This window comes from Argentina silus (assembly GCF_951799395.1).
Source record: "Argentina silus genome assembly, chromosome: 2".
Classification (NCBI taxonomy): Eukaryota; Metazoa; Chordata; class Actinopteri; order Argentiniformes; family Argentinidae; genus Argentina; species Argentina silus.
The window spans coordinates 28,208,047-28,221,501 of NC_139656.1; the positions used below are offsets into that span (position 1 = coordinate 28,208,047).

Below are 13,455 nucleotides of genomic sequence, written 5' to 3' on the forward strand. Positions count from 1 at the left end.
CCATTTTCATTGATATTTACTGAAAGATATATAGGCTGTGAGCTATTTCATTAGTGGTACGAGTTAATTTATTCAGCAACAGATGTCTTTGGCGCCTGAGGTATTGTTTGGGGAACGATATTTCTTTAAGGGATTTGCGAGCCCGCAAGCCCCCGTACGGCGCAGTAGCAAGCGTTGGGTCGTTGTCGGAAGTGACGGGATTTGTATAGTAAACTAAATAGACTACTTCAACATATAGAATATGATATACAGAGTAGACACAAGTTAACTTTGCGTAGAAAAGATCTAAAAGAAGAGCGCAAGACCTACAGTAATGTGCGTTAAAAACCATCTGTTCACAGACTACTGATCAGGAACACTCCAGAATAATGTCACACAAAGTAGAGCGCTCACTGCGGGATGGGAGCCCACCCACCTCTGTAGAGATTTCACAATTGTGATTTCAATCTGTGAGTTTCGATTGAACTTCATGCAGCATTTTTGAGACTGTTCGTGGACTTGGAATAGCTCGATGGGCCCCGAAGAACTCTTTACCCAACAGTATTTGATAGATTTCAAGTTAGTTTACATTCATCCATGAAAATTCCATTCCGACTTTGGGAATGTTTGCGTGGGGGGCACCAGTTCGGATTTACTTACCTCTAGCACTTATTGTAAGCGTTTTTGTATCGCTTGGCATATGCGGAGAATTAAAAGTGCGAGTGCGTTTAGATGATGGACTAATTGCTGAGGAGATTTTGGAGACAGACAGCGAGAAGGATGCAATAACGGTTGAGTTCAAGCAAAGGGATGGTACTCATATTACTGCCGTATTTGATTTCCAACGGGTGAGTGAACTTAACGTTATCTAACGTAGCCTCCTGGTAAATAAACATCTTCTTAATGATTAGTAGAGTACTGTGTTTGTTAAAAGACACTTATTAAACTTGAACAGATCCTTGTCCAAAAGGGCTACACTCTTGGTTCTGGACAGGCTTTTAAATTGTTATAACTGTTATAATTGTTATAGAACATCATATACAGTGCTGCTTAAAAGTTTGTGAACCCTACAGGGATGGTCATTCTTTTTGTATAAAATCTTAAAATTAACTTATAAAATCCTTATCTAAACCCCAATTCGTAATAAAGGCATTCCAAATAAAGGACACAAAAATATGATATTTTCATTGTTTATTTAACGAAAATGGTTTATTTAACAAAAACTCAGATTTCATGTGTGCAAAAATATGTGAACCTCTTCAGTCAATAGCTTGTGGCACCTCCATTAGCAGCTATAACTTGGAGTAAACATCTCGTACAGCCACTAATCAGTCTAGGACATCTGTTTTGAGGGATTTTTGCCCACTCCTCCTTACAGAACTCAGCCAATTGAGTCAGGTTTGAAAGGTGAATGGCATGACCTGCCCGCTTCAGGTCCTGCCACAGCATCTTGATTGGACTTAGGTCAGAACTTTGACTTGGCCAATCCAAAACACAAATCTTCTTTCTCCTGAGCTATTCTTTGGTAGATTTGCTTGAATGATTTGGGTCATTTTCAGCCCAGCTTTAGCTCCTTGACTGATGGCTTGATGTTCTGTTCAAGAATCTCTTGGTATACCTCAGAATTCATGGTTCCCTTAATGATGTGGAGTCATGCAGGTCCAGAGGAGGAAAAGCAGCCTCAGATCTTGACATTCCCACCATCATGCTTGACTGTTGGGATAAGGTTCTTTTGGTAGTAGGCAGTGTTGGGTTTTTGCCAAACATAGTGGTTTTGATTGTGACCAAAAAGGTCAATTTTGGACTCATCTGTCCAAAGAACAGACTTCCAGAAACCTTCAGGCTTGTCCAGGTGGTCTCTGGCACAGTTAACACAGGCAGTTTGGTTCTTTTTTGACAGCAGAGGCTTCTTCCTAGCAACCCTCCCATGAATGCCATTTCAATTCAGTGTTCTTCTTATTGTTGAAGCATACACAGTTACCTGAGATGCAGCAAGGGAGGTCTGCAAATCTCTAAATGTTATGTTTGGGTTGGCTTTTACCTGATTTATTATTATCTTGTGGCTCTTGGGGATATTTTGGAAGGGTGTCCACTTCTAGCCCGAGTTGCTGTCATGTTAAATGCTCTCCATTTGTAAATGATTTGCCTCACAGTGGACTGATGGCGCTCAAATCTTGTTGAGATGGTTTTATAGCCTTCCCCAGACTGATGTGCTCTCACTACCCTCTTCCTGGTGTCCTCTGAGATTTCCTTTCCTCTCGGCATGGTGTGTTTTGCATTCACCTGTATGGGTAACACAAAACTGACCAGTGTCCCACCCAAACTCTTTCCTAAAGATCTCTCCTTTGATTGGTTCATTTGGTACCCAATTATTTACCCACCGGATTCTACTTACCTACTTGATTTAACCAATGCAACTTGGGGTTCACTTATTTTTTCACCTGCACTCATTTCTTTATAATTTAGTTTTTCTACTACACGCATGATTTCCTCAAAACCAACATATGGAATTGGTCAATTTAAACCTGTGGTTTAAACCCAATTTTTAAATTTAAACCTAGTGGTTACTGGTTAATGTCAGGTCTCTTAATATTTGCCAACAACACTCACACTGTAACCTCATTCAATATGGATGATTATATCAGTTCAACTGAACTTCCTACAATTTAGCTGGCATTTGAAACTACCCCACTTAATTAACTTATTACATTGAGGGAGGACATACTTTGGCATGACTGCCACATCTTCTTCTGTTGACGAGTAATCAAGGAGTCTTAAAACTATTGTCCCCATTTCACTCAGGCTTAGCCAGCAGGCCTTCTAGCTGCTGTTGGGAAAAGTTTACATCCCAGTGGGGCTTATCGGGTTACAGTTAACAGCCCCTTGCTGCAGGGAAACAGCACATCGTTTCTTCTGTCTGGATCAAGTCCATTTGGACAGCAGCCCTCTATGCATGTGCTTCCCATCTCCTCCTGTCAGCATTACACAGATTTATGGAAAGTTGGAATCCGTTGGATTGCCAGCTGCCAGAGTGGAGTTAATGTACAGCCGGTTCATCTTGTAGAGGAAGTTGTTGAGAAGGTGCAACACACAAATAAAGGAAACACTTGGTGAAGCTTCTTATGGTGTGGGGGTGCAGAGAGAGAAGAACCCCTGACCACAGGAAGACATCATTGTCCATTTCCACCTTTATCTGATCTGAACAGGATTGCGCAAGCTTCAGAGATTCAAGTGATGACACTTTTAGAACCCATGATAGTACTGGTGATAAAGTTTCATGTATTGCAGCAGGGTCCTTAAAATACCAAACAAAACCATCTCCTCTGATCTCTCCCAGAACCATTATATTGTCCTCTATCCTCACAGAATACCAAGAAATTTCTAGCAATATTTAAATAAACTGTGAATATAATATATCGGTGTACCACCGTAATTATGATAGAAGTATGGCAAATAGGTTGTATCCACCTCAGCCATTGTGCATGTGATGACCCTAAAACACCTCGAGCTTTAGAATTAAGCTTGTCAAACGTTATCCCCTCACCCCTCATTGAGAAGCCTCCATACACCCCTACCACCCACACATCCCCTGTTGAGTCATCTCACTTCAACCATTGGTGTGGTGACATCCATGCTGTCTGTCATTAGCCTGGTCCCAGTTTGTGATGGCGCAGGGATAAGAGGAAAGGAGTGGGTCGCCTCTCAGTTTATCCCTATGGGGAGCTGAGTGTGTGCCTGTCAGCGAGGCCCTGTGGATGCGTTTCTGTCTGTCAGTGAGTGAGTGGTATTTACCATGCCAACCCAGCCCCCGTGAAGTAGAGTCTGGGCCAGGGGCAGCAGAGCCTGAACCATGCAGGTCATATCAGATTGTATGCAGCAGCACCCTCACCCTCACTGCCTTTGGCTGTGGGCAAGGAGGCTTGTTAGCTTGGGTTTCGGTTTTCCAGTGGTAATTTGAATCTATCCAGGGAGGTAGTATTTTAAGTAAAGGGTGTAAAGATAGTTGTTGCTGAAATATATTGTTTGTTTTGCACTTATGAGGTATTGGCATATTTGTTCATAGTTGTTCTCCCTCTGCAGGCTTTCTGACACCCTGTACCAGGAGTGGTGTTATTGATAGGACCAAAATGTAATAGGGCACCTTTTTTCTGTGGTTTATTTCTACAAAGGTCATGGGTGTGGCTACTATATCACTTTGAATGTATATTTTAGTAGCCTTGGCCAGTATCTCCTCTATAGCAATCTGGTAACTTTTGACCACTGGTGAAGAGAGCCTGCGGCTGAACCCTAGGAAACCTGCCTGGAGTCGTACACAGGCCCTCCAAGAATGCTCTGGTCCCCTCCCCCACCCTCTGTACCGCCATCCATCTGCTCCTCTGGATGTTCTACCCTCACAGTGGGGGCACAAGAACTGTCCTCCTCCATCTTGTCTTTTTCACTCACACTCCACAGTTTCCCTGACCTTATTATCTCCACCTCCACCTTGAGGACCGTAGTGTTGTCTGCGCCGTGCGACATATCCCCAGTGGGAAGCAACCCAATGAGAGAGTAAACGAAGAGAAGAAAAGGACTTGTCCCCGGCCTGTCCAGACAGCCTTTCCTCCTTTGTCTACTTTACTGGGATGTTTGCCTCAGCTTTGAGTTATACTGTGGTTGTAACAATGTTAGGACAGCCATTGAGATGGAAATGAAGTAAAGGTAGCATTGTGACATGAGGGTAGGGTAGGATTCACAGTGTCATGTTCCCTAGAACAGGTCAGGTCAGGTCAGGTCAACCCTCATAACATACGTGACACATGATATAGTAGTTATGCCACACATGAGGGTTTTCTGGCAACACTTCGCTTGAAACATGCCCTTGTGTCTGCCGTTTAGTTACTCAACAACTACAGCCAAAATGTGAAATCTGCGCTGCACAGGGTGAACGCAAAAGCATATGATGCATAAGACAATTGAAGAGAGTTTTTGGTCAAATTGTAGTTACTTATTAGACAATATAATAAGGCATTCAGTGGCATTGAAGCAACTTTTCAACATGGAACATACCTTTTGTTGATTTATTAGCAGCACCCTACTGTACTCTAATACTGTACTGTATTATAAACCCTGTTTCCAATGCAATCGCAGTGCTAAAAATCTCTTGGTCTGCAGTTATGCAGCATGCAGACAGATTTTAACTCATTTAGTGCTGAGGGCGAATGAAGTGTTCCCAAACTGTCAACATTCTAGAGTGCCACGGGTGACTTTACTCACCAAAAACGCATAAATTATGATGCTTCATTTTGTAGCCAATCAAAGTGTTGTTGCTAGGTAAACACCACATAGAACACTTGGCCCTCTGGGTGGTGAGTGTTCCAGAACTCTTTGGCAGTTGGTGAGTTAAAGAGATGTTACAGGATTATTGTATTGTACTTTCAGCCACTAGTTCTAAAAATTAGTGCTCATAAACCAAAAACGGGTAGACTGAAATATTGTAAAAAAATAACCTGATTGGACAGAGAGGGCCACATCTCTCCACTACCATGAGCAAAAGCTTATTATTATTAAGATTATTATTGTAAAAGTTTGTTGGTCTTACAGGCGTACTCAAGTGAAAATCGTCCTTTCCAGTATTTTGGTTTGAATTTTGGCATCACCAGATTAGCACCACCCAGATAAGAAAATATATGTGGAATCTGGTTTCTGTTGTTTTAAAGTACTCTTATGTAAAAATCCAGTCCTGTCTCCCTAAAATGCTCCCGTTTTGGATGGGTGTAATCTATGATGTATATGCGTTAGTCACCATGCCCTGCTCATGTGATATTGGTGCTCTGGGTAATACAACTCAATCAAATAAACCAGTTATATAAAGATGTTTACATGTTCCCACCCTCCCTCCGGGACTATCAGGGCACACATCGTCAGCTCCAGGCAGGTAACAGCTGAGACTAGATGGAACTGAACTTTAGAATGTTGTAGTAACATGCAGCAAGACTGTTCAGATTACAAAATATATAAATAATAATTATAAATATTTGTACATGTAACATTTACGTATTAATTAATGTAATACATATATTTCATATATATCTTCTCTTTCTCTCTGTGTTTCAGGATGTAAGGATCCTCCGAGCCCTCATCCTTGGGGAACCAGAGCGAGGCCAGAACCAGTACCAGGTGCTGTGTTTCATCACCCGTCTGGACCACCACGAGATCATCCCAACTGAGTCCATGGCCCGGCTGAGACAGGTGAGTTCGTTTGTGTGGATCTATATTGTTGTTATTTATTTACTAACTTATTGTGCTGCCTACTGTGGATATATGCAAATTCCTTGCTGCTGTTTTTTCCTGCCTGTTGCCAGCTTGCACCTTGTGTCGCTACTGGGTTCTGTGTTGTATTGCCTGCTGTTTGTTTGTTTGCTAAATTGCCTATTATTTGTCATTGTTGTATGTGTACGTCCATTGCGGGTGTGTTGGATAAGGGATATCTGTACTTTTAACTTATGTTAAAAGTTAACAACATTTGTTGTTAGCATGTTAACAACATGTGTTCCTTTTGGCTTGCCTGGTTAAATAAAGGAAAAACATTTAAAAAAAACATTAGTCCTGCCGTTCTGAACCTCTGTGTCATCATAGACCAAATTGCAAAGCTTTTTATTTGCACTCACAGTAGAATGTAAACAACACACACACAGTTGAGTTGCTGACTATGGAGAGGCAAAGTGGTTTCATGAAAATGTAGTCTGTGAACTTACTTACGGTTCAAGCCAGAAATCCCCATTTATTTTCTCCCCAACTGGAAAAAGTGGCTGCATAAGCATTGTGGTACACATAGGGTACAGTTTCTTGTACTTTTTCTTTTCTGATTAACTAGCGTTTGGTTCTGATGATCGTTAATCAATTATTTTGTCATGTCAGAACTTGAAAGTCAATAAGCTAACTTGGAGACTAGAGATAGTCAACTTAAAGACCAATGAAACGATAGTTAATCGGACAAGAAAACGTACAATAAACTGTAAGCCTATATGTTACACAATGCTTCTATTAGCTGAAAATAAATCCTCGAAAGAAAGGTTTTTGCCTTGAACCGGAAGTAAGTTAAACAAACAGCACACTTTGAAGCTCTATTAGACCATACAGTATACCCAGATACTCAGTTCCCTAAGTGGAAATCAATTAACTTCCGGACTTGATGGAACTGAGAAGGAATTCGCCCCAACCCTGTCATAGACACAGACTTCGGTTGAGGGAACTAAAGGCATCTGAGGTGGAGGAACAATGGCATCAGTGTCATGATAAAAGACATTCTTTCACCAGGTGTTTTCTTTTTTTGGGAGGGATAGATCAGCTTTGAAAGAAAAAAACATAGATTTTTAGTTCTATTCAATAGCCATTGCTTGCATCATTTCTAGTCCCTTTTTTTTTTCTCCCTGTCCCAACCCTCCCCTTAAAAGGAAAATTCTAATTATTTATTATTTTTTATTTTTTATATTTCTTTGCCTAGCCACCCCCCCCCCCCCACACACACCCTTCACCAAGTGTTAGTTTCACCAACAGTGTTATCTAAACTCCTATCACTATCTAATTAAACCCCCATGTAATGGAGGAGATGGGGACTTGTTGCACAATTGGATTTACTACATAGGCTCCAGGTATTTGTACACACTACGTCATGGTTTTAATTTCCTCAAGTTTTGGACAGGTTCTCATATACACTCATGCCATTGTACAATTATTCTCCATGTAAAAATATATGTTAAAAAATAAATCCTGTTCTGTGTTACAGAAAAACCCTCACTTGGTGCGTACCGCGGAGGAGAAGCGTGAGGTAGAGCACCTCCATATGGATGTGGCCGTCAACCTTAGTCAGGCAGGGCAACTCAACACACACATCCATAACGTGTGTAAGGAGGCTCATGAGGGGGTTTATACCACAAGGGCTGATGTCAAGCACTGGCTGGGTAAGGGTGAGTATGGGTTCTGTGTGGACACCCATTATTGTTAACAGGACTCTGTGTGGATGGTTAAAGGAATTCAACAATTAATTCTAGCCCTTAGCATGAGTTCTCAGCCATCCACGCAATTAGATATCATTCATTGCTGTGGTTACTTCTCCATTGCTTAGCAAAAATGTATGTGCTGTACACCTTTATGCATACATTTCAGTACTTTATTGCTCCAGATTTGAAAAAGAAAGAATACCTGACATGGGTTGTTTAAAAAAAAAAAAAGAAGCTAAAAACCCTTAAAGGCCGCTCATCCCTGTTCCTGTCCCCAGGTAAAGAGGCGTCCGTGTTTGAGAGCCTTCCTCAGATGGTGGACAGCCCAGGTCTTCAGCGTTGCCCCTCCACTCAGGACCTGTGGCAGCCCTGCCTCTGTAGCTACCACCTCCGCCTGGAGTGGGTCCCCTGCCTGCTCAAATACTGCCGCAGCCGCAGGGGCACGGCTGGGAAAGCCAACCCTTACAAGTGTGGCATCAGGAGCTGCAGCAAGGGCTACCGCTTCGACTTCTACGTCCCCCACAGACAGCTCTGCCCGTGGGATGAGGACACTTGAGACTTTCATCACTTGTTAATTTTTAGGGAGACAGCCTCTTATGCATTGGGGCGTAGTGATGGCTTGAAGTGATGGAGCTGGACTGCCCGTCTGCCCGTCTGCCCACCATGGAGTATATTACTTCCATTACGTTGTTGGCGCAATTTGTTTTGGACTTGTTTTGTTCCTCTTACTCAACAAGGCGTTTGGATTGAACCTCACAGCGTGTCCTGTAATCCAGTGTATTTCATCACTTGTAGGATCCTTCCTACAGTCGTGTGTCTATATTGAACATCATTTTTATCTCAAAGCTCTTTGTTTGAGGGCAGCTAAACAGGAATCGTACTTAAACAAATTAAGAAAGTGCCTAGACCATACCAGAGATTACCATACTACATTTATAGATGGATGCCTTGATTTTGCCATATGCTCTTCTCTACCCATCTGTGTACTGGAAAATGTCAGTGGTGAAACTTTGAATGGTGTATTGGCTCAGTTCCTTTGTCCCACTTCAATAATCGATTTGTACTTCATGTGAAATTAAGCCATTGAGTGATATTCTGTGTCAAAAGGAAATGGGTGGTCTTTGATTAGTTCTCTTCTAAAATATGTTCACTCTCTTATTTTGAATTATAGGGACCATTGATAGGCTGACGGGTAGGGTTTTGCCATCACTGTGTTGCATAGCCTCTGCCTTGCAACTTCAAATGCAGAAAGTCAAGTTTATATGCATATGGAATTAAGTTCTTTTGTACTCTCTTGTCTTTGATGATTAGAGATGAAATTTCAATTTTTTTCAATTTAACCTTTATTTATCCAAGTTAGTCTCATTGAGATAAAATCTCTTTTTCAAGACATCTGGCAGCTTTTCACTTCCACTTTAACAGCAGCAATTACTCTCTTGTTTCTCTTACGATTTTGTTAAATTCATCAGGTAACAAACTGCCCATTCCTGGCTTTTGTAAGTCCTTATAAATAACCCCTCTGTGAACATACAGTGTTTTCTCAGGTTTACCATCTTATTATAGTCTGAAGAAAGAAATCAGTGGAATGAACCTTCTGTAGTATAATGTGCTCTTTATATTTATTCATATCCAAAGTGCCAGTGTTTAAGCTTAGACTAAGTAATTGTGCTCTGTGTCTTTGTTACTTGTTCATAGTACAGCCTATCCATTTCATTTGAGGGAGGAGAACTCTCACACAAAACTGATACATTTGATCTTTAATTTAATCATGTGGGAATTATGCCTAAATGCCATCTACAGGAATGGCCTAAATGTATTTACCATGTGTCTTGTCAAAATGTTTGTATGTCTCTTGGGAAATTCTTATACCACTATTGGTTGATGATGATAAGTGCCTTAACTTTTCACTGTGTTGTTTGGTTCTAAAGTAATGATTAATAAAGACAGCAGTTGAAGCTCAGAAACAGTCTATGTTCTGACAAAATAAAGGCCTAACCTCCTGTTGTATGTCATCTCTGTTGAGTCTTATTCCCCCTTGTAGTTTTAACTATCACAAGCAAAACTCCACATCCCTGCTTCACAGACAGTAGGAAAATATGTACAGTACTATCAGAAAATAAATGTACTGTTCTCCAGGAGTTGTCTTTGCTTTGGATCTGCATTATCAAGGTATGTTATTGATACCTTTGGTTGGTGTCTTCGTAGAGGGTATCTAAGGGTTTCTAATCATACAGATATGAAGATATTACCAATTCCCTGAATTTCGAAAGAAGTCAATCAGAAATGCTTTCGCCAGCTGACAGCATTATAGATCAGGGTTTGATATCCGTTTCCAAGATGAGTTTGTGTACTTTGAACTATGTTACCCACACGTAAAGGAGTATGTTAGCCACAGCAGAGAGTTTTCAGATGCCTCCTGTGTCACCAACGCCCAAGAGTATCTGATAATGCACTGGACGGTCTATGCCATCACTCTTTCCATAGTAGTGAAGTGTTTTCATCAACAGGTAGTCCATGAACTTGCTTCCAGTCGAAGTCAAAAATCCCCAGTCATATTTCCTATAGTTTTGTTGTTGTTGTAGCTAAAACGTTTATGCTAACAAATGACTCATGAATAACTTCTTATAAATCACACTTGAGCAACTCAAGAGGTTCAACTCCAACCCGCATCAGTGTCACCGCTGTTTCTCTAAGCAGTCCTTAGTGTTTGACGCCATCCTCTGGCAGATATGATGTTGCAGGTAGTTTCGACATTTATGACAGTGTTGACATTTGTGGAAAAGTGTGCTGTGTTAAACATCGGTGAATGTTGTCCAATGAATAACTAAATACATTGCATGGTATAAAAAAATAAAACAACAAAACAACATTTTTTAATTACACTTTCAATATTGAGTTGTCTTACTTCTACAGGAAATTATAACATATACCCTACTTAAACCCTCAATACACATCAAAATACCCCCCCCCCCCCTATTGTCAACATCTACTGTACGATCAATGATATTGATCAGGAGGCCAGGGGTCTAGTATGCTTCCATTCATAACCTTAAGAATTACCAGTTCTAAATTGGGTTCTCCTACTTTTACAGGACATTATGGCATATACCCTCCTCAAACCCTCACTACATCAAATATACACCCTCCTCTATTGTCAACTTCAATATGACATTCACTGTGGAATGTCAAAGATACTGATCAACTCCAACCTGCATCAGTGTCACCTCTGTTTCTCTAGGCAGTCCTTCATGTTGGACGCCATCCTCTGGAAGATATGATGTAGCAGGTACAATAGGTTGTACATTTATGACAGTGTTGACATTCGTGAGGACAATTGTGCTGTGTTAAACATTGGTAAAAGTTGTCGAGTGGATATTTACACTACCCTGCGTATGTAACTACATTAACTTCAGTGTGGAGAACACCGTACCTACTAGGAGGGTGGGGTGTTTTCCCAACAACAAGCCTTGGATTACAAGTGACCTAAAGGCCCTCCTCAATGACAAGAAAAGAGCCTTCTGGTCTGATGACAAGGAAGAACTGAAGCGGGTGCAGAGGAAGCTCAAGGAAAAGCTGAAGGAGAGGAGGGACACCTACAAGATGGAGGACAGCCTGCAGGACAACAACAGAAGAGAGGTGTGGAGCAGCGTGAGGAAGATCACCGGCTACCAGAAGGCTAACGGCAGTGTCTGGAGATCTGGACAGACCCAACGAGTTGAACCAGTTCTTCAACAGGTTTGACTCGGGGGCTCATTGTCTCCCTCCCACCAGCTCCACCAACAACTCTCCACTCCGTCCTCCTTCTCCTACAGGGATGGACTAGGACAACAAAACGGCCCTGGACTTTGACAACAAAACGGCCCTGGACATTGACAACAAAACAGCCCTGCACTTTTTGCCTAGGTGGGTATGCGATGCACAATTAACGGTTACAGGGCAGGCCATATTGGTCTGGGTCAAACAATTATCGGGGTACCACCTTGTTTGTCATTTTATGAAAGGAGCTGATCACATCTGTGGGGTTTCCAGACTACCTGTGCCATCTTGGGACTTGTCGCTGGTTCTCAATGTGCTTATCAGCGATACGTCCTAATGCCCTTTTCGTTCCCAAAGTAATTTCTATGACGTACAGTAGTCATGCCACTAAACTGTTTTCCTTCTGTCCCCCGCCATTTTCTTCTCTGGAGGATAGGCGTCTGAGCACTCTCTGACTGGTGCATGTTCTACTCATCTACATGGACAGAACTGAGGCGTTCAGGGGATGTGATCAACTGTTTGTGGGTTTCGCCAAGGGCCCAACTAAGCAGCGCCTTTCCCACTGGATAGTGGAGGCTATTGCAGAAGCATACAGTTCTAAAGGCCTGCAGCCCCCTTTGGGAGTCCGGGCGCTGAGGAATTGCTCTGTTCAAGGGCATCTCCGTTTCAGCACTTTCATGAGATTCTACCACCTGGGCCACCTTCTATGGTGCATGCGGTCCTTGCCGCTGGAACTGACTAGGGTTAACCAAGTACATTTCCATGTACTCTGTCAGGTTTTCTGTGCAGGTTTTGGCAATTGGGGCACTATGCAAATGTCCCATAGTGAGATGTGAAACCGAGTTGACTGGAAGAGAACTTCCGGATTGCCCCTTCTTTTACGTGCTCATAAAGAAGTGATTTGCAGAGTGAAAGTTGCACGCAATGCAGTAGCCTGGGTGGAGTCAGCCATGCAAAACACTCTCTGCCTCTTCCATGTGATTGAATAGGGTTTCAGTGAATGGGGAAGGAGTGCATATGCCATTGTGACATGTCTCCCTCATCTCCTTCAGAGAACCCGGGGTCACATAACCCAAAGTTCTTTTGAGCATGCTGTAGATTTGCAACCTGAAAAGACAGTGGGGTCTATTTTCAGCCGCCACTAAACGGACACAAGTCCCAACGCGGGCGTATAGCACCCCATAGCGCCGCCGCCAGCACCCCTCACCAGCTGCCATGTTTGCGCTAAGATTGTTTTTTATGTTGTTAAAATATAGCCCATAAAGTCAAGGTTAACTTTGGAGTAGGTTACTTTTGAGTTGTGAATATGTGAAGCACATTGTCATGTTTTTTAGAACACGATAGTTGTCACAATGCTGACAACAGTTAATTATGTTATGCTACAGAATATTACCCAATAACACCAAAAAACCTCAAAACTGTCTTAGTGGATGGACAGCAAAGTTGCAAAAATAAATACTGTAGATTTGTATTTTTGTTATATTTTGTAACCATCTCTTTAAGAGTTTCACACACTGTGTGTGTGTGTGTGTGTGTGTGCGTGTGTGTGCGTGCGTGCGTGTGCGTGTGCGTGTGCGTGTGCGTGTGCGTGTGCGTGTGTGTGTGTGTGTGTCTGTGTTGTGTTGTGTTGTTCCCAATATGAGAACAATGTGTGAAGGAGCGTGTCCATAGAGCAGAGCAGAGACAGGAGCAGGGCAGCTGTCCTCTCAGTCATCGGCACCCCTCTCCCTCGGGACAGAAT

General features: G+C 42.2%; 1 protein-coding gene across 1 annotated transcript; it reads left to right on the forward strand.

Annotated features, from left to right (window-relative positions):
- The first annotated feature begins 275 nt into the window (after window positions 1-275).
- On the forward strand, window positions 276-9,987 carry oafb (OAF homolog b). The gene is made up of 4 exons (XM_083689232.1): window positions 276-827; window positions 6,073-6,207; window positions 7,745-7,925; window positions 8,237-9,987. The coding sequence occupies exons 1-4, from the start codon at window positions 603-605 to the stop codon at window positions 8,512-8,514; spliced, it is 819 nt and encodes a 272-aa protein (XP_083545358.1). The 5' UTR covers window positions 276-602; the 3' UTR covers window positions 8,515-9,987.
- Window positions 9,988-13,455: the final 3,468 nt, after the last annotated feature.